Source organism: Chionomys nivalis, chromosome X (genome assembly GCF_950005125.1).
Source record: "Chionomys nivalis chromosome X, mChiNiv1.1, whole genome shotgun sequence".
Taxonomy (NCBI): Eukaryota; Metazoa; Chordata; class Mammalia; order Rodentia; family Cricetidae; genus Chionomys; species Chionomys nivalis.
In genome coordinates this window covers 47,003,223-47,025,463 of record NC_080112.1, presented here as the reverse complement: position 1 = coordinate 47,025,463, position 22,241 = coordinate 47,003,223, and the positions used below count along the sequence as shown (strand labels likewise).

General features: G+C 37.4%; 1 protein-coding gene across 3 annotated transcripts in view; it reads left to right on the top strand.

Annotated features, from left to right (window-relative positions):
- The window catches only part of Prrg1 (proline rich and Gla domain 1), a 131,175-nt gene that overhangs the window by 86,774 nt on the left and 22,160 nt on the right, over positions 1-22,241 (top strand). For all 3 annotated transcript variants that reach the window (XM_057760506.1, XM_057760504.1, XM_057760507.1), the window contains exon 3: positions 14,955-15,115. In XM_057760506.1, coding sequence (XP_057616489.1) covers positions 14,955-15,115 — 161 coding nt within the window. The remainder of the gene's footprint in view (positions 1-14,954; positions 15,116-22,241) is intronic.

Below are 22,241 nucleotides of genomic sequence, written 5' to 3'. Positions count from 1 at the left end.
ATCTAGTTTTTGCTAAGCCTTGAACTTAACCAAACTTTATCTATGCATACTATCTCATTAATAGTTGTGAGATTGATAATATAATTCCAAATTTACTGAAGAACCAATGGTTAGGATTTTGCTTTTTTTTTTTTATTCTTTTTTACTTAAAATTTCCAACTGCTCCCCGTTTCCCATTTCCCTCCCCATCCTCCCACATATTGCCCCCTCCCCCCGCTCCCCTCCCCCTATCACCACTCCACTTCTCCTCCCCCTAGTCCACTCCCCCTCCCTCTCGATACTGAAGAGCAGTCCAAATTCCCTGCTCTACAGGAAGACCAAGGTCCTCCCACTTCTATCTAGGTCCAGGAAGGTGAGCATCCAAACAGGCTACGCTCCCACAAAGCCAGTTCATGTATTAGATCGAAACCTAGTGCCATTGTCCTTGGCTTCTCATCAGCCTTCATTGTCCGCCTTGTTCAGAGAGTCCAGTTTCAACCCATGCTTATTCAGTCCCAGTCCAGCTGGCCTTGGAGAGCTCCCAATAGATCAGTTCCACAGTCACAGTGGGTGGGTGCACGCCTCGTGGTCCTGATTTCCTTGCTCATGTTCTCCCTCCTTCTGCTCCTCATTTGGACCTTAAGAGCTCAGACGGTTGATCCAAATTGGGTCTCTGTCTCTCTCTCGATCCATCGCCAGATGAAAGTTCCTGTGCCATTCTCCTTGGCCTCTCGTCAGCTCTCATTGTCCACCACATTCAGAGAGTCCGGTTTTATCCCATGTTTTTTTCAGTAGCAGTCCAGCTGGCCTTGGTGAGCTCCCAATAGATCGGCCCCCCTGTCTCAGTGGTTGGGTGCACGCCTCATGGTCCTGACTTCCTTGTTCATGTTCTCTCTCCTTCTGCTCCTCATTATAACCTTGGGAGCTCAGTCCAGTGCTCCAGTGTGGGTCTCTGTCTCTATCTCCATCCATCGCTAGATGAAGGTTCTATGGCGATATGCAAGATATTCATCAGTATGATTATAGGATAGGTTCATTTCAGGTTCCCTATCCTCAGGTGCCCCAATGAACTAACTGGGGACATTGCCCTGGGCTTCTGGTAGCCATTCCAGGTTCAAGTCTCTTGCCAACCCTTAGGTGGCTCCCTTAACTAAGGTATGAGTTTCCCTGCTCCCACATCCAACCTTCCTTTACCCCCAATCACCCCGATTCCCCCAGTTCCCCTCATCCTCTCCTTCACACTTTTCTCTCCCCATCTCCCCTCATCCCCATCCCACCCCACCCCCCAAGATTCCCATTTTTTGCCCATCAATCTTGTCTATTTCCCATAGCAGGGAGGATATGTATATGTTTTTCCTTGGGTTTACCCTCTTGTTTAGCTTCTTTAGGATCACAAATTATAGACTCAGTGGCCCCTATCCATGGCTAGAAACCAATTATGAGTGAGTACATCCCATGATCTTCTTTTTGGGTCTGGGTTACCTCACTCAGGATCGTATTTTCTATTTCCATCCATTTGCATGCAAAATTCGAGAAGTCATTGTTTTTTACCGCAGAGTAGTACTCTAATGTATATATATTCCACACTTTCTTCATCCATTCTTCTATTGAAGGGCATCTAGGTTGCTTCCAGGTTCTGGCTATTACAAATAATGCTGCTATGAACATAGTTGGACAAATGCTTTTGTCATATGCTAGGGCATCTCTTGGGTATATTCCCAAGAGTGCTATTGCTGGGTCCAGGGGTAGGTTGATCCCAATTTTTCTGAGAAACCGCCACACTGATTTCCAAAGTGGTTGCACAAGTTTGCAGTCCCACCAGCAATGGATGAGGGTACCCCTTTCTCCACAACCTCTCCAGCAAAGGCTATCCTTGGTGTTTTTGATTTTAGCCATTCTGACAGGTGTAAGATGATATCTCAAAGTTGTTTTGATTTGCATTTCTCTGATCGCTAAGGAGGTTGAGCATGACCTTAAGTATCTTTTGGCCATTTTAACTACTTCTGATGAGAATTCTCTGTTCAGTTCAGTGCCCCATTTTTTAATTGGGTTAATTATCCTTTTAAAGTCTAGTTTCTTGAATTCTTTATATATTTTGGAGATCAGACCTTTGTCTGTAGTGGGGTTGGTGAAGATCTTCTCCCAGTCAGTAGGCTGCCTTTTTGTCTTAATAACAGTGTCCTTTGCTTTACAGAAGCTTCTCAGTTTCAGGAGGTCCCATTTATTCAATGTTGCCCTTAATGTCTGTGCTGCTGGGGTTATACATAGGAAGCGATCTCCTGTGCCCATATGTTGTAGGGTACTTCCCATTTTCTCTTCTATCAGGTTCAGTGTGTTCAGATTGATATTGAGGTCGTTGATCCATTTGGACTTGAGTTTTGTGCATGGTGATAGATATGGGTCTATTTTCATTCTTCTACAGGTTGACATCCAATTGTGCCAGCACCATTTGTTGAAGATGCTTTCTTTCTTCCATTGTATACTTTTAGCTCCTTTATCGAAAATTAGTTGTTCATAAGTTTGTGGGTTAAAATCCGGGTCTTCTATACGATTCCATTGGTCGACTTCTCTGTTTGTATGCCAGTACCACGCTGTTTTCATTACTGTAGCTCTGTAATAGAGTTTGAAGTCAGGGATGGTAATGCCTCCAGAAGTTCCTTTATTATATAAGATTGTTTTGGCTATCCTGGGTTTTTTGTTTCTCCATATAAAGTTGATTATTGTCCTTTCAAGATCTGTGAAGAATTTTGATGGGATTTTAATGGGGATTGCATTGAATCTATAAATTGCCCTTGGTAGAATTGCCATTTTTACTATGTTGATCCTCCCAATCCAGGAGCAAGGGAGATCCTTCCATTTTCTGGTATCCTCTTCAATTTCTTTCTTCAATGCCTTAAAGTTCTTGTCAAATAGATCTTTCACTTCCTTGGTTAGAGTTACCCCAAGATAGTTTATGCTTTTTGTGGCTATCGTGAAAGGTGATGATTCTCTTATTTCCCTCTCTGCTTCCATATCCTTTGTGTATAAGAGGGCGACTGATATTTTGGGGTTGATCTTGTATCCTGCCACATTACTAAAGGCGTTTATCAGCTGTAGGAGTTCTTTGGTGGAGTTTTTGGGGTCGCTCATGTACACTATCATATCATCTGCAAATAATGCAAGTTTAACTTCTTCCTTTCCAATTTGAATCCCCTTTATCCCCTTATGTTGTCTTATTGCTATTGCTAAAACTTCGAGAACTATATTGAAGAGGTATGGAGAGAGTGGACAGCCTTGGCGTGTTCCTGATTTTAGTGGGATGGCTTTAAGTTTCTCTCCATTTAATTTGATATTAGCTTTCGGCTTGCTGTATATAGCTTTAATTAAATTTAGGTATGACCCTTGTATCCCTAATCTCTCCAAGACTTTTATCATAAAGGGATGTTGAATTTTGTCAAATGCTTTTTCAGCGTCTAATGAAACGATCATATGGTTTTTTTCTTTCAGTTTATTTATATGATGGATTACATTGATAGATTTGCGTATGTTAAACCAGCCCTGCATCTCTGGTATGAAGCCTACTTGATCATAATGGATAATTTTTCTAATGTGTTCTTGGATTCGGTTTGCCAGAATTTTGTTGAGGATTTTTGCGTCGATGTTCATGAGTGAGATTGGCCTGTAATTTTCTTTCTTCGTTGGGTCTTTGTGTGGTTTTCGTATCAGAGTTACTGTAGCTTCATAAAAGGAATTTGGCAATGACTCTTCTGTTTCTATATTGTGAAATACCTTAAGGAGTATAGGTATTAGGTCTTCTTGGAAGTTCTGGTAGAATTCCGCATTGAAACCATCTGGTCCTGGACTTTTTTTGGAAGGGAGGTTTTTGATAACCACTTCTAATTTTTCACGACTAACAGGTCTATTTATGTTGTTCACCTGGTCCTGGTTTAACTTTGGTATATGGTATTTATCTAAAAAAGTGTCCATTTCTTTTACATTTTCCAGTTTTGTGGCATACAGGCTTTTGTAGTAAGATCTAATGATTCTCTGAATTTCCTCTGTGTCTGTGGTTATGTCTCCCTTTTCATTTCTGATCTTATTAATTTGCAAATTCTCTCTCTGCCATTTGATTAGTTTGGATAGGGGTTTATCAATCTTGTTGATTTTCTCCAGGAACCAGCTTTTTGATTTATTGATTCTTTCAATTGTTTTCTGTGTCTCTATTTTGTTGATTTCAGCCCTCAGTTTGATTATTTCCAGTCTTCTACCCCTTCTAGGTGAGTCTGCTTCTTTTTTTTTCTAGAGCTTTCAGGTGGGCTGTTAAGTCTCCAATGTGTGCTTTCTCTGTTTTCTTTAAGTGGGCATTTAGTGCTATGAACTTTCCTCTCAGGACTGCTTTCATAGTGTCCCATAGGTTTGAGTATGTTGTTTCTTTATTTTCATTGTCTTCAAGGAAGACTTTAATTTCTTTCTTTATTTCTTCCTTAATCCAGGTATGGTTCAGTAGTTGACTATTCAGTTTCCATGAGTTTGTAGGCTTTCTGGGGGTAGTATTGTTGCTGAATTCTAGCTTTAATCCATGGTGATCTGATAAGATACAGGTGGTTATTAATAATTTTTTTGTAACTGTGAATGTTTGCTTTGTTACCGAGTATGTGGTCGATTTTTGAGAAGGTTCCATGAGCTGCAGAGAAGAAGGTATATTCTTTCCTATTTGGGTGGAATATTCTATAGATGTCTGTTAAGTCCATTTTATTCATTACCTCCATTAATTCTCTTATTTCTCTGTTAAGTTTCTGTCTGATTGACCTGTCCATTGGTGAGAGAGGAGTATTAAAGTCTCCTACTATTAATGTGTGTGGTTTGATGGCTGCCTTGAGTTTTAACAATGTTTCTTTTACGTACGTGGGTGCTTTTATATTAGGGGCATAGATATTCAGGATTGAGATTTCATCCTGATGAATTGTTCCTGTTATGAGTAGAAAATGTCCCTCTCCATCTCTTGTGATTGATTTAAGTTTGAAGTCAACTTTGTTAGAAATTAGTATGGCCACACCTGCTTGTTTCCTAGGTCCATTTACTTGATAAGCCTTATCCCAGCCCTTTACTCTGAGTAGGTGCCTGTCTTTGTGGTTGAGGTGTGTTTCTTGTAAACAGCAGAATGTTGGATCCTGTTTTCGTATCCAATCTCTTAGTCTGTGCCTTTTTATAGGTGAGTTGAGTCCATTGACATTAAGTGATATTAATGACCAGTGGTTGTTAACTCCGGTCATTTTTTTTAGTAGTAGATTTTCTAGATGTCTGAGTTACTGTGGTCATTGTTGGACTCCTTGATTAGTGATTTTCCTCCTATTACTTTCTGTAAGGCTGGATTTGTGGCTACGTATTGTTTGAATTTGTTTTTATCCTGGAAAATTTTGTTTTCTCCATTTATAGTGAACGAAAGCTTGGCTGGGTATAGTAGTCTGGGCTTGCATCCATGGTCTCTTAGTTTCTGCAGTACATCTATCCAGGACCTTCTGGCTTTCATGGTTTCCATAGAGAAGTCAGGTGTAAGTCTGATAGGTTTACCTTTATAAGTAACTTGGCCTTTTTCCTTTGCTGCTCTTAGTATTCTTTCTTTATTCTGTATGCTTTGTGTTTTGATTATTATATGGCGAGAGGATGTTTTTTTTTTGATCCAGCCTATTCGGTGTTCTGTATGCTTCTTGAACCTTCATAGGTATATCTTTCTTTAGGTTGGGAAAGTTTTCTTCTATAATTTTATTAAATATATTTTCTGGACCGTTGAGCTGCGCTTCTTCTCCTTCTTCTATTCCTATTATTCTTAGGTTTGGTCTTTTTATTGTGTCCCATATTTCCTGAATGTTTTGTGATGAGAATTTGTTGGCCTTGCTGTTTTCTTTGATCAGCGTGTTTATTTTCTCTATGATTCTTCAGAATCTGAGATTCTTTCTTCTATCTCTTGTATTCTGTTGGTTATGCTTGCTTCTGTAGTCTCTATTTGTTTACCTAGATTTTCCCTGTCCAGCTGGCCTTCTGTTTGTGTTTTCTTCTTTGCCTCCATTTCAGTTTTTAAGTCTTGAACTGTTTCCATTATTTGTTTGATTGTTTTTCCTTGGTTTCCTAGGGTATCATTCACTGATTTACTCAATTCTTCAAACTTTCTGTTATACTTCTCATCCATTTCTATAAGGGCATTTTTTACATGCTGTTTAAGGGCATCAATCACTTTCATAAAGTCAATTTTATCTACTTCTTCATGATTAAGGTGTTCATGTCCTCCTGTTGTGAGGTCGCTGGGTTCTGGTGGTTTCATATAGTTTTTCAGATTGTTGGGTGAATTCTTGCATTGGCGCCTGCCCATCTCTTTCTCCGAATGCTCCCCTATGGATCTTCTTTTACCGGATCAGGTCTCCTTGCCTACTGATGTACTTTCCCAGGGATGGCACCCTGCAGTGATAGCTCTCCTGGTGCTCCAGTGATGTCTCTCCTGGTACCAATATCAGATCTCCGTGCCCAAAGACGGCTCTCCTGGTACCCAGATTAGCTCTCCCACTGATGGCTCTCCTGGTGCCAAGATCAGATCTCCGTGCAGGTTGGGTAGTTCGTAAACAAAGGCCTTACCTTGCTTGGTGCAGGCAGGCCAGTGAACCAAAGGAAGTCTCGCCTGCCTACTTGCCCTGAGGATTTGCCCCCAGCGCCAGACAGACTGGGCTGGATGGTATTATGTGCCCAAAGAGGAAAGGGGGCAGAAGGAAGAAGGGTTCTGGATGCAAACTGGGTGGGACAAGAAGAAGGAGGCAGTATGCAGGGTGTAGAGCCCCTGCAGGGAGCCCAGGGAGTATAGGGTGGGGGATGAGGAACTTCAGAGTTCCCTGTCCAGGGCTGCTTCCGCCGCCGCCGGTCAGGTCACAAACTCACCCCGCTTCTGTCTCTCCTGGTGCCTAGATCAGATCTCCGCGCAGGTTGGGTAGTTTGTAAACAAAGGCCTTACCTTGCTTGGTGCAGGCAGGCTGGAGAAACAAAGGAAGTCTAGCCTGCCTACTTGCCCTGAGGATTTGCCCCCAGCGCCAGACAGACTGAGCTGGATGGTGTTATGTGCCCAAAGAGGAAAGGGAGCAGAAGGAAGAAGGGTTCTGGATGCAAGCTGGGTGGGACAAGAAGAGAGAGGCAGTATGCAGGGTCAGGATTTTGCTTTTTTCAAACAGAGTTCAGCTTTTCAACAAACAGGATTGTTTGCTTAGACACTTTGTCTTATTCTCTACCTTGTTCACCACTTAACAACTTTGAGATATTATTTAAGTCATATTTGTTACCCAAACAGCTATAAGCTTCCCATAATGAAAAAAAAATGAATTCTTTTTCTCTTTCCATTTCAACAGTAACCCCATTAAGTCTAGATTACACATTAAGTATATAGGAGAAGACCTTCTGCTTTTCAAAAGTTCATTTTTAGAAAGTTCCCTTTCTCTGTTAATCTGTAGTTTCCTGTTGGCAGTGTCATTAAGAGTCTTACAGCAAAGCATATCATTTGATACAGATGTGGAGGCACGTGCCTGTAATGTGGGCACTTGGGGGGTTGAACCCAGAAGAGCCTAGCCTGAGCTATATCGAACAAGTCCATTTTTTCTTTTAAATAAAATATGATAGGAGAAAGAAAAGTAACAGAGCATGCAAACCAATCTTTCTGGTACTCAGAATAATTCCAGTGTCACTAAAAGAGAAGTACAATTTCTGAATCATAGGTTGTTCCCCTTGAATGATAGTAATTTACAGTGATGCTAGGATGACACCATTCTACTTAAAATTTTATGTCCTATGCTTACCTATAGCACAATAGTAATGATCCTTACTTTTCAATTTCCATACCCCTGACTAGTACCTGTTTTGTAGTAATGTAATGAAATGATTGAAGTATAATAACTTTATAAAGAAAATTGGTTTGGTTAGTTCAAAGTTTAAAACTATTAGCTGAGTCACTTCAGGGTGAATTGCTCTAATAGAAACAGAAATCATATTTTCAAATTAGAAACCATAAAGGGATAATGGGTTTCCACAAGCCCTTCTGAGGATACTCTACCAGGGAACTAAGGATTTCTTGCTTTTCTTCACCACTTGAAGGACTACCACCTCCTATCCTACTGAGACCCAAGCCTTCAACACATAAATCTTTGGACAGACAAGTAGCATACAAACCATAATGCCTAGCTTATTCTCCAGGAAAGGCTGTGAACTAAAGTAGCTGAGGAAATTCTGGATGAAAATACTCAGAGTGATAGGAGTGGAATATGCAGCTAACTAAACTTCATTCTTCTGCTGCTGATTACAACTCTGATCAAAGCCACAATAATGTGGTGGGAAAGGTAGTTCAACAGTTACGTGAACCTGCTACTATTCCAGAAACCTGGAGATTCCCAGTTCCCATGTGAAGAGGCTTGAGTGTCTGTAACTCAAGGAACAGCAAGACACTTTAGAGTTTGACAAGAAGTAGTATCCTGGATCCCAAAGTGTGTGGCATACTCTGAGGTTGTGTAGGGTGTTTATGATTTTTATGCAGTTCAGTGATTTGTAAAGGAAAGCAGCAGTACCTGACATGTTTCAGACACCACACATGCCACCACTAGAGATGCTTTTCAGTTTTATTAGATTATTTGACATTCCTCTTCTTTGCAAAGCTGTATTTTCAGCTGGTGGCAAGATTATAGAGAATTTGAGTTGGGTCCTACAGACAAACAGCTTTGGTGTGATTGCTTGTTTTTTAAGGTTATTGCTTGTTTTCAAATTATGCATATTGTTTTTTTAAATAGATAATATATATTGCCAAGAAATAAATACCTTAAAGTTCTGTAGACCCAATTACTTAATAAACTACACCATCTGATACTTCTTTTGACATGTAAGTGCTGTTAAAAAACTGACACAAACTGATAAACGTTTTAGAGCCTCTAACCAAGAGGCTCTAAAGCACAGGTTCTCAACCTGGGATTCAAACAGTCTTGTCACAGGGGTTGCATATCAGATATTTATGTTTCAATTCATAATAGTAGTACAATTACAGTTATGAAGTAGCAACAAAATAATTTTATGGTTAGGGTCATCTCAGCATGAGGGAATATATTAAAGGTTCGCAGCATTTGGAAGGTTGAGAACTACTGCACTAGAGGTAATCAGATCATTTTTCCAAACAAGAAAATGCATTCTCTCAGGGATGAATGAAGAGAAGCATTCAATAAACTTGGAAGAGTGATTTTTTCTTTGGCTGAAAACCAGAAAGACATATGGAAGAAATTTGAGTGCAGATATGTGTTATATAGCATGTAGACATTAAAATTGAGGAACATCATAATTAGAATCATGGTATATAACCTATGCATTTATTTTCATTTGGTCTCCAATTTCTCCCATTCTTCCTACCATTTTCTCTTCATTTACTGCATCAGGGTCTATTCTGAGTTATTTAGTAGATGTTACAAGTGACAAATATGAGATGAAAATAGTAATAATGCATGGGTCTTATAATCCCTTAAGGATTAAACAGTGTCATGCCAAAACTTATAAGTATCATTGCTTTTTATAATCAAAATGAATATATACTTAGATTCCATAGTAAATCTGTCTAATAAGTTATAGTGGACTAAGACCTTAGAAGATGTTACGTTGCAGTAGTAGTTCACCAGACAGAGGAAGTATTCGGTGAAAAAAAAATGTGGAGAACAAAAAGGACCAATTTGTAGAAAGATGATATTTTGGAATTTCTTTGTTGTTTTGTTTCATTGTTTTTGAGACAGTGTCTCACCATATAACTTTGACTGCCCTGAACTCACAGAGATCCTCCTGCTTCTGCCTTTGGAGTGCTGGGACCAAAAGTGTACTCTGTTAACCATGCTGATGAGATTTAGGCTGATTGAGGAGAAAGATGTATGGTGAGTAAGTAATCAAGAGAATACTCTATAATCTTAACTTTCACCTGTTCTTTCCTTTCCTTTCTTGTTTTTGCAAGGCCTCTGATCATCTCTTAACCTGCCTATATGAAGGGAGCCCTTTCTGAGCCTTTCCCATTCTATATTTTCCTTCCCTTACCCTCAACTCTTTTGTTTTTATATATCTGAGTTTCTAGTATTGAACTAATAAACCTTGAATGATTATCAAATACTACAAATGTGGTAGCCTAAGATTAGTTGCCTCTATGATACAGCAATTTTCTAGTATCCCACTTTGGTGTCCCAGCTTTCTTCTACTCAAGTCCTACCCATGAGCTCACTGTGCTTCCTTTACAACCCTTGTTTGCTCACTTTCAGGCTCTTGTTCACTTCTCTGTTTTCTCAGTATATCTTTTATCGCCATCTTCACATGCCTCCATCCTGCTACACCTTACAAAAATGAGCTAAAGTTCTGGTGTCTGTCTCCGGAGGGCAGGGCTACATGGTGTCTCTCTCTGCCTCCTTTTTCCAAGCATTGAGTTTAGTTTTCCCCACCTACTTCTGTTCTGCCCTGCTCTGCTATTGGCTCAAAGCAGTTCTTTATTAATCAATGATAATCAGAGCATACAGAGGGGAATCCCACATCAGGACATCTAGGTTGTTTTCAGTTTCTAGCTTTTCCTAATGAAGCTGCTATGAATATACTTGAGAAAGAATCCTTGTGATATGATTGAGCATCCTTTGGGTATATGCCCAGGAATCGTGTAGCTGGATCTTGATGTAGATTAATTTGCAAATCTGAGAAACTGCCATATTTATTTCCAAAATGGCTGTCCACGTTTGAACTCCTTGCTCCATATCTTCTCCAGCAGGAGCTGAAACTTGTGTTTTTGGTCTTATCCATTTTGATATGTATAAGATAGATTGTCAGAATCATTTTGATTTAAATTTCCCTGTTGACTAAAAGTGTTGAACATTTAAGTTTTTCTCAGTTATTTGAGATTTTTCTGTTGATAATTCTGTGTTTAGATGTGCAGCACACTTTTAATTGAATTATTTGCAGGGGGTGTTAATGTCTAGTTCCTTGAGTTATTTATATATTTTAGAGATCAGCCTTCTGTCAGGGATGGAGTCAGTGAAGATCTTTTTACTTTCTATAGGGTACTGTTTGTCTTGCTTTAAAGAAGCTTTTTTTTTTTTTTTTTTTTTTTTTTTTTGGATTTTCAAGACAGGGTTTCTCTGTAGCTTTTTGGTTCCTGTCCTGGAACTAGCTCTTGTAGACCAGGCTGGCCTCGAACTCACAGAGATCCGCCTGCCTCTGCCTCCTGAGTGCTGGGATTAAAGGCGTGCACCACCACTGCCCGGCTTACAGAAGCTTTTCGATTCTACAAGGTTTCATTTATTAGTTGTTGACCTTAGTATCTATTCTGTTAGTGTTCTGGTCAGGAAGTTGATTCCTGCAGCAATACTTTTCAATATTCCCACTTTCTCTTTTATCTTGTTTAGTGTATCTGGTTTTATGTTGAGGACTTTGTTCCACTTGGAATTGAGCTTTGTGCAGAGTGATAAATTATGCATCGATTTGCATTCTTCTACATGCCAACATTCAGCTATGCCAACATCGTTTGTTGAAAATGCTTTCTTTTTTTTAAACTATATAATTTGGCTTATTTGCCAAAAATCAAGTGTCCATAGGTGTGTGGATTTATGCATGGTTCTTTGATTCTCTTTAATTTGTCAACCTGTATGTTTTTATACCCAATACCTTGCAGTTTTTATTACTATAGGTCTGTAGTACAGCTTGAAATTGTGGATGGTGATGCCTCCAAATGTTCTTTTATAGTACAGGATTGTCTTAGCTATCCTGGGTTTATTGTTTTTTGATATGAAATTGAGTATTGTTCTTTTACAGTTTGTAAAGAATTGTGCTGGAATTTTGATAGGGATTGTGTTGATCACCGAGCCTTACATATACTTAGCATTAACACCATGCTATATCTTTAGCTTCTAAGTTTGAATTTTAAATTCCTAATTTAAAGTCTATCTAGTCAGGAAAAGTCCTGAGGTAAGCTTTGTTGCCTGGATATTGTGCAGTGTTTGACCTGTACAGGTTCAAGCCAGATAGGGTTCCAGCATTGAGAACAGAAAATGTACATCCCTAACCAAGAAGATACCTGAATTTTACATTGCTTGCAAAAGAAAAATTAGTTTCCTCCAATGGACTTTCACTACACTTACGAGTAGTCCCCATGTGCAAAAGTAGACAGTCAACTCAAATGAATGAACTCAATAGTATTTTAGTAGATGTTCTGTCTGATTGCTTTGTTTGGGCATTTATTGTCTTACTGATCTTTTGCTTGTATATTATAGTTTCCAATTTTATATTTCTATGGTGTTTGCTGGTGTGGATGTGTTTCTTGTGCTTTTTCTTTGTTTCACAAGTTGGTTTTTGTTGTTTACGTATTTATTGTTTTCAAGACAGTTTCTCTGTGTAACAGTCCTAGTTGTCCTGGAACTAGCTCTTGTAGATCAGGCTCACCTGAACTCACAGAGATCTGCCTGCCTCTGCCTTCTGGGTGCTGGAATTAAAGGCATGCACCACAAATGCCCTACTCATCTATTTGTTTTCTAAAGAGAAAGAAAGAAAACATGAAGTTTGGCATCTAGGGAGGATCTGGGAGGCATAAAGAGATAATGTAACTTCATCCTGTAAGTTATAGCTACCATATTCTACTCTATTAAAAATAAAAATAAAAAAATAATTTTTATGTGTGTGTGCACACACATGGTCTGTGGAGAATAGATGTAAAGTTTCTAACCTTCCACTGTGGATTTCAGGAATCATAATCAGGTTTATAGGCTTGCTGGCAAGCACCTGATTAACTGTCTCATAAACTCTCCATTCTTTTATCATTTTGCAGAGTCCATTAGATTTCCAAACCACTTTTTAAAATACTGTCAAATGTTCTTTTCTTATTTCTTATTCCATGATATATGGCAGATACAACTTATCTATAATACTATTTTTTACTACTGGTCAAACTTTTACTTCACATAATATCTTCCATTTAAGTAGATTGGGCAAGGAGATAAGTTTTCTTGCCAACATCTAGAGTTCTTAGTATTGTTACCTTGCTTCTTGATAGAAGAAATACATAAGAGATGTTTATGTGGAATGCTCCTGGTAATTTGAGTAGCCTGGAATTAGAAGTTTGTGTCCTGATATATCACCTTTCAGTTAGCTTGCTTTCTACTTTTAGGAATGTGCTACTTTCCGTAACACTTATTTCCCATTTAGCTAGCATATGAGAAGATAATTTCCTCTTCGTGGTATTTTGCTTTTTCCTTGTTGAAAATTCAAAATCTCTTATTGTGTATTATTTGATTTATGCTCAGGAAATGTGATATAAAAACTGGTGATATTTTAAAATGAATTAACGTATGTATTGTGTTAGAAATATGGATGATGAAAATTCGGATCAAATTCTGATTCTTACTGACAACTATATTCAGCACAGAACACTAGATTATTAGAGAGGGTGGGTGTGGGTCCAGAAAAATCATATCTCCTTACATAAGAAACAGATGAAGAAGGGAAAAAAGATTGTCTTGGAAAAAAGAAGTCTTGATATAAGTCAATTACTGTCTTGTATTAATGTTATTTTAGAAGATATAAATATGACCTGGGGCTAAAATGTTACCATTTTGTGAAATATGTCTTGGAAAGAATTCCATAGTCAAACCAAAACCAGACACACTTGTTTTTAAGGTAATTGCAATGTATATATTAAATATATTTTAAAGACCTTACAAGTCACACAATAAAATATGTCTAAATCTGATAAAAAAAGTTTTCCATAAACACTCAGAACCATCTTCTGAGGAACTGATCTTAGGATATTGGTTCTTAAACTGTGGTAATAGGAGGACTGCCTGGGAATTCATTACAAATACAACTTTTAAAAATATGTTGTGATCAGGAGCAAAGGTAGAGAGAGGGAGAAAGGGAAGGGAGAGTAGGTAAGTTTGTTTAGCGTAAAGTAGTGTGATTTTAAAATTACCATGTTTGATTAAATGAAATCAATTATCCTGAAAATGATGACACATTTCATCAATAGAACTGCACCTGTTGAAGATTATTTTATGACTAAGTTCAGATTTGGAAACCTTTCTGTCTGGCTATGTAACTATACTTTGAAAATTGCACTTTATGAAATTCAAATACAGATTAAGCTTTGTCAATTAAAATTTATCATCTGAATTGAAATGAATCATGTATGTAAAATATAAACCAAATCATGATGACCTCATGCAAAAAAAGAAGAAAATGGAACTTAATAAAAAGGATGCTGAATCTGTGTTTGCATGTGTTTACATGTGCACACATGCTTACACTTGTTCATGAAAAAATAATTTTCTTTAAATATGTTGAAATGAGATTAAATGCCTTGAAGTATAGCTATACTATATTTAGAATGAAATTATTACTACTGCTTTTTGAACTGAGGTGTAGATAAATTTATCTTTTATATTTCATTTTTTTCCAGAAAGTTCTATAGAGTATATTCTTTATCTTTTACAAGCTTCGAAGATCTGTAATGAGACTCTCACCCTGTTAAGTCTTTTCTTTAAGTAATGGTTCTCTAGGTTTATATTATTAGGTCAATTGGATTTGTATTTATTTTTAGGTAGGCAGAAACTGGCCTTTGGTTTGCTTGCAGAATGCCTTGGAGTATCCACTTACAGTAATGAATATAAGTAACACTATCATTATTGCTATTTTTAAACACCCATGGTGCTCAAGAATCTGTTTAAGTCTGAATATAACATGGGTAATTATGTTACTGTTCCTGCCCAGAGCCATGTGCACTAAAAGCATATTTTCCCATTATGAGGAAGCTATAAAATGCTTTCGTTTGGGGTTAAACATTTTTTCACTCCTGGTTTACTGAAAGATGTTTAGAATATTGTCTGTGTTTTCTGAGGACAAACAGGCAGTTTTCTTCTTGAATATCAGTTTCCCACATGAGCTTCTTACTGCTGTTTTATGCTTATTATTATATCTCTTTTTAGTTTTCCTCACGGGAGAAAAGGCCAACTCAGTATTAAAACGCTACCCAAGAGCCAATGGGCTTTTTGAAGAAATAAGACAGGGCAACATTGAGCGTGAGTGCAAAGAAGAAGTCTGCACATATGAAGAAGCCAGAGAAGCTTTTGAAAATCATGAAAAAACTGTAAGTAGAGTGGTAACTTAAAACATGTTCACAGAATTGCTTACCTTTTGATGTAGTTTTGAACTCTACATTTTTGAAGTACATGCATTGCTTTCAACTAAAAGTTGATTTACTGAAGAAATCTCCATGTCTCACTATCTAATGAATAGTGTTCTGTATAGGAGAGAACTAGTTTACTTCTGTCTTTGTTGTTCTGTGTTTGAGGGCCATGTTTCCACAGTGCTCTGCTTAGCTAGCAATTATTATAGTGGCAAGGCATCAAGTTCACCCAAGGCTTTGATCCAAAAGTAGATGTTCTCATTATGTTTTTATAGATAATGAGAGAGAGGGGATGGAGTAAAGTATGGGACACTGTTAGTGTTTTGATATTTTATTTATCCTGGACTGGAGGTATGTAGCTCAGTGATAAGATGCTTCTCTTGCATACTTGAGACTCCTGGTTTCAACTATTGTACCAGAGAAAATTTGTTTTAGTTCTGTATACTTTTAGACTCTTTTTCTATATTTTATAAGACTACTTTACCTCACTTTTCTCTGACAGCAAGCTATTCAGAGAACAGGGTTGGGAAAGCAAAAATAAGGATGTAAATTGTTAAGGTCTGTTCTACAGTTGGGAATTATAAAACCAGAGTTAGTTGTTTTGTAAAGATCCATGCCTGTGCATCAAGAAAATAATACCATATGCTAAATAAGTGGCATACAATGTGCTATTGGGACATCAAATAAGCTGCAGTAACAATGAGTGCATACATGTTTCAAAGAAGGAGGGTTTGATGATTTGTTTAGTGAAGGAGGCTCTAGAGATGAAAGAAAAAAAGGTCTCGGAAATTTCTAGATTCTAGTGCCCAACACAAAAGCAAAATCTATTCATAAATTAACAAACTATGATCTTCATCAGTTTTACTGGTTTTACTTGTAGTTGTTGTTATATATATAATGAATTATGAGTATGATTTTTGATGACTGTCCAGTTTTCCAAGCCCCATTCAACAAACAGGCCCTCCTCACTATATTCATTTTAGCTATTCTTAGTTATATATTTCCTTTAGTTATATTTACTTATCCTGATTTCCATATGTACTTCATCTATTTCTGGGTTTTCTATTCTAGTTTATCTTTCTCCTTTCAGAAGATATGTTGTGTGTTATAATATAAATTAGAAGTAGTTCTACTTTGATATGGTATTCTACAGTAATTTGTAAACTCTTACCTACCCAAGAGATAATGGGCTACATTTTTCATGTAAATTTTAGTATTAAATTGTCTAGCATAAGAAAAATCAGTGTTTTTATTGGGATTTCTTCAGTTTACACTCTCAAAATAATCTGCTCTTGCCATGGTTAGTAGTAACTTCACCCATGTACTTGTTGCCTCTTTACAACAAAACCATTTGTTATGGTTTGAATACTAAGTGATCCCACAGACTCATGTGTTGAAAGTTTAGTTTCATGTACTGGAAGCCTCAGTGGAAGAAATAAGCCACTGTGGGTGTGTTTTTGAAGAGTAGCTTCTTTCTGACCCCCCCGTCTCTCTCTGCTGCCTGACTACCATAACATGAATAACCTCCTCCACATGTTCCTGTTACCATGATATTCTGCCTTGACTCAGACTCAGAGCAATATATTCAACCAGCCATGCACTGATAACCTTCTAAGTATAGGATACCATAAGCAAAATTTAATCTCCTTCCTTTAAACTGTTTTTCTTAAGTATTGTCACAGCGTCAGAATGTATGATTAGTGCATCATCACTACCATCTCAAGTATATTTTTATACTTTCCACATAATTAAAATTTTTACATTTATTTTTTTCATCAGTTCTTTGAGAATTTTGTACAATGTCGTCATATTCCCTACCTTCTCCAGCTTTACCAAGATCCTCCCCTTCCCTGCCCACTCAACTTTTTTTCCTCTTCGTTGATTTATTTTATAGGAAGAAGGAGGGGCACATGCCAGTAGATCAGAGGACAATTGAACAAGTCAGTACTCTTGTGAGTTCTAGGGCTTGAACTCGGGTCATCAAGCTTAGTAGCAAGTACTTTTATCCACTTAGACATCTCTGACAAATACCTAATTTTTTAAAATAGCAAGATAGAATGACACTTTAAATTTTCTTTACTATGCATGATAGTTTATAGCTATAGAAGCAATACTCAGGAGTTAAGGAAGATTGTGAATTATACCTATGCTGTGTAATGAGTTCCAGACTAGGCTAGTCTATATTATTAAGAGCCAGCCTGAAAAAAAAAAAAAAAGAACAATATATTATCTTCTCTGCAGTGGCTTCATATCTCCCTTAGTAAAAGCCAAAGAATTCAGAATCACCTATAAGGCACAACTCTTTCAATCCTCCACTGTCATTTCCCTGCAGAGGAAATCTTCCGTACATCTCCTATTACTCTACTCATTGATTTGTTGTGGCTTCCTGCTTTCTTACAGAGCACTTGCCCTGTCCTTTATTATGCTCATTTCTGAGCTAGTGCAGGACTATTTTATCACAGTCCTCTTCATGGGGGCTTCAACTCTTGTGCTCTTCCCTTCCAAATGTATCTGTCTGTGCTTGATGATTGCAGTCATGTCATTGTGCAGCTTCACTTTCTCATTAAGGAAATATTCTATCTTCTGTGATTCCCCCCACACCATTTATCACCATTTGACACTGATTTGTTGTATTTTTTAGCTGTCTGCTTTCTACCCAAGACTATTATCCCTGTGACAGCACTATTTCTCATTTGTTTGGTTCCTTAGCTACAACATTATGGCACATAATAGGGGCTATTTAAAAATTTGATAGAGGAAAGAAGTAATGAATTTTATTCATGAGTTAGATGAGAGATGTAGACTTTAAAATGTATTTTTTTTACTATATTGATTTGTTGCCTTTTCTATGGCTTCAAAGTCTGTCATCCAAATTTGCTTTTATGATTAAAACTATAGTATTTATAATAGGATGTGTTAGAAGGCATTTAAGTCAAACTTGCACTGTCTTCCTTTACCTGCTTCATTGTAACTATTTCACAATCATGTTTGTTACATGCTAAGAAGATGTTAGAGAGAGAAAAAGATTAGCTTTTGAGATTTGTTTTCTCCTAAATGTCTTATCTTTTTATATATTGAAATTTCTTACTTGAAACAGAGTTTATAACATCTTCAATATCCTAAAATGTAAACTACATGAATTTAATAGATAGCATTCAGTGGAATATTTATTTGTAGCAGGTTACCTAATTTAGTGCACAAGTCTAATAATGGATTTGGAGAAAAGACGTTGTGTTTAGTAGTCCTCACTTTCAGCATGTAGGTGAGTCAGACTGACTCAGATGTTACCTACTGAGTAACTACTGTGGAACAGATACAAAATATTTTAAAATATTGTATCATGGTTGAGGTCTATCAGAAGTAACTGACTTCCACATGAAAGTTTGTATAAACATTTAGTCCATCTTTTTCGAGGCAGAGGGGTATTGTGGGTCTAATCCAGAGACTTTCACATGCTAGGCAAGCAGTTTACCACTAACTTACATTCCAGCCTGAAATTCACAGATCCATGTGTTTGTGGTGCTAAGGATGAAATCTAGTGGCTTCATATTGGTCAGGTGCTCTACTAAGCTATATCCCATTTATATCTTAAATTCGTAGACTTTTTTTTGTCATCTATACTTCAGTAAAATGGAAGTCGAAAAGGGTTTCCGCATGTCATTCTCAAACCTTAGAGAATCAGCTCGATCTTATTTGGTGTCTCAACTCTGCCATCTACTGACTGTATTGATTTCAAATAAACATTTCACCTTTTAATTTAATTTAATTTAATTTAATTTAATTTTAATTTTACAAATATCTTTGGGTGTGAAATTATACACTCTATACTGCCTAAAACAGACAAAGCCTTCAGTAAATATATTTCATTCAACTTTTAGATGCTGTATTATAGCTATTTTATTTAGGATTCATATTTCTGCGAGGTAATTTTTCCTTTCTTTTTTCTAAAATAATATATATGTGTATACACACATATTTGTGTGTGTGTGTGTGTGTGTGTATGTAGAGCTAAGATGACAAATTTTGTAAAGTCACATCTCATCACCTTGTTTTTTATCTGTCACTGTGCTGCAGGCTAGTTGGAGCTTCTGGCCACCATCCTCTTCAATCTCCCAGATCACAATAGGAATACTAGGATACAGATGTGTACCATCACATTTGACTTTATATGTGGGTAGTATCTTAGGGTTGAGCTTGGTTTACAGGCTTCTGCCAATGCTTATACCCACTGAGTCATCACTCCACCCTCTACTGGGTTTGGGGGACATACAGAATCTCTATGTGCTGAACATTTTAATATTGAGCGACTATGAAGAAAATTGTAGTAATTATTTCAGAACTTTTCTTTACAAATTTCAGCCTTTCTTTGCTTGACTCTAAGATAGTTGTTCTCACATTTCAAAGGATACAAGAATAGTCCATATATTTATCAAACTTGTACAGTCCTATCTTGTCCTTAGTTCTATGATCTTTTCTTTTCTATGCATGGAGCTGAGGATTGAGTCGGGTCTTACACAAGATAGGCAAGTACTCTACACTGAATGCTTACACATCTCCAGTCTAGAAAAGAAGCCAGAACTCTTTGAAGAAATGACTTATTTTAAGGCTGGCACTTATTGTAGTATCAGAAAATAAGGATGTGACAAAAGAGAAAACAAAAGTAAAAGAAAGAAGAGAAACATGATAAGTGAACTTAGCAGTTAGCTTTAAGGAGCCCCTAGTGCCTAAACGTAAGCACTTGGAGATACAGGATCAATACTGTAGTACTGGATTATAACCCAAAGCATAAATTAAATACAGACTCTCAGAATCTGCTCCCAATGACATGCTTCCTTCAGCAAGACTGTACCATCTCCCAAAACAGTGCCACAAAATGGGGTCCAAGTGTTCAAATACATGAGCCTGTGGGAGACATTTCTTATTTCAAACAAAGAAAATTCATATTTGAATTCTCACATTTCTTATTTCAAAGCACATCAAACCAAAAACTTCAATGTCATGTTTTTATTCCCAGGTCCATTCCCAGTCCACTCTTCGTAAGCAACATACCACATAGATGACACACTCAGAGCATAAGGAAGTATTTCTGGAAGAAAAAGAAACCTAATAAAACCAATGCAAAAGGAATATAGAAATTGAAATCTTAGATACTTAATAAATGTGATGGTAAATTCACTTTTAGGAGGATTATTTTTAAATTATGTAAATTATGAGCTTTTGTTATAAATCTAGAGTATTGTTTAAAGTAGAAAAAATGATGAAGAAGCACTTCTATCTAGTTATTGAACTTCCTTAAAGCTACAGAAATTCCTTTTTTTGACTCTAAAAGATTATATTATAAAAATTCAAGCTGGGCATGATGGTGAAAACATTTAATCTCAGCACTCAGGAGGCAGAGACAGGCCGATTTCTGTGAGTTCAAGGACAGCGTGGTCTACATACCAAGTCTCTAGGACAGCCAGAGCTCCATAGTAATACCCATTCTCAAAAATACAAACAATTTTGTACTGATAAGTAAAATGAGATTAACAAATAAAAGTTAAATTTCTCAATAACCATAGATTTTTTTAGTAATAAAAATAGTAGTATTAAATACTTGACTGTAATATTAAATACTTAGCATATGTGATTGTGGGCATGGAACCCAGGGCCTTGGACATACTAGGCACGTTGTCTACCACAAACTATCTTTGCCCCAGTCCATAATGTATTAGTTTTTATGTTTTAACTATTCCATTCTATTTTAAGGGATTTTACTTTTAAATATTTAAACTTGCCACAAATTGTATTCAGAATACAGTTCATCATCTTAAAGAGAGCTTAGCATCTCAGACCATTAACAGTGCTTTTGAAATCACTTACAACTTTGCCATCTGTATTCTGCCATCTAGTGTGCTGCTTATTTACATTATCATAGAAATTCTGTGCTCAATGCAATTTGATCATTGATTGCTCTACCAACATCAACCCTGGGGAGAAAAGAAAGTAGTTGGCTGAATTAACACATTCTGTGTCACTGGTGAAGAGAACAGGTAAATTTGATCATTGATCTGAAAATTAGTTTATCACTTACTTATTGCTGAGAGAACATCATTTTTAGAAGTGAAAAATATATCTAATTAGCAATATAAATTGTAACTCAGTTAGGGTCTATTACTTTTTTATATCTGTATTGATGCCCCCTGGCTTTTCCCTAATCATGCTGTCCAAAGAACAAATGCTAAAATGCATAAAAACAGGAAAGATTGCTGATGCAGCACAGTGGTAGTGAGCTTGCATAGCATGAAGAAATCCCTAGTTCAGTTCCCAGCATCCCATAAGCTAGGCATGATGGAATATGTCCATAATCCTCCATTTCCTCCTTTCGGTTCCTCAGGCTTGCCTCAGACAAGCCAGGAACCCTCATTCTTAGGTTACCTAATAACCCAAAATGGGTTTGCCATGATGTTCTTGTCAGTGCTGACCCCAGCACTGCCCTCTGTGAAACCTGAGTGCAACAGAACTACCATCCCAACTGTGAGGCTGCCATCGCCAGCTACATCCAGTTGCAGCTCTACGTTTCCTATGTTTACTTCTCCATGGCCTAGTTCTGTGACCATGGAGATCTGGACCAGAAGAACTTCACTGGCTTCTTCTTTGCTTGATTAGTCCACACTCCTGGAGATGTTCCTTACACTTTAGAATGCATCTGCTTTCTTAAAAGCCATGATGATTGGGTTAATGGCCTCACATTCATGGAATGTGCCTTCCACCTGGAGAAAACAATTAGCGAGTGCTTCCTTGATGGCTTTTTAACAAAGGTGTTGCCCATCTTTTGCAGCCACTGTTTGCAACCTCATTTCAGGATCATCCAGGAGATGTTTGTCTTTCTGTCCAAACTGCACCAGGTGGGAGCTAGGAAAGATGACATTTTCGAGTATTTTCAGTGAGCTGTACCTGGATGACAGAAGTTCAAAGAATTGAGCTGTGATTGTCCCTGAGTCCCCAGACTAAGCAGGCATATTGCCCTTAGAGCAAGTTCTCTAGTTTGACAGCTGTTTTCTATAAAGTTATTTTGTTCTCACCAAAATAAGTGTCAACTTGACTC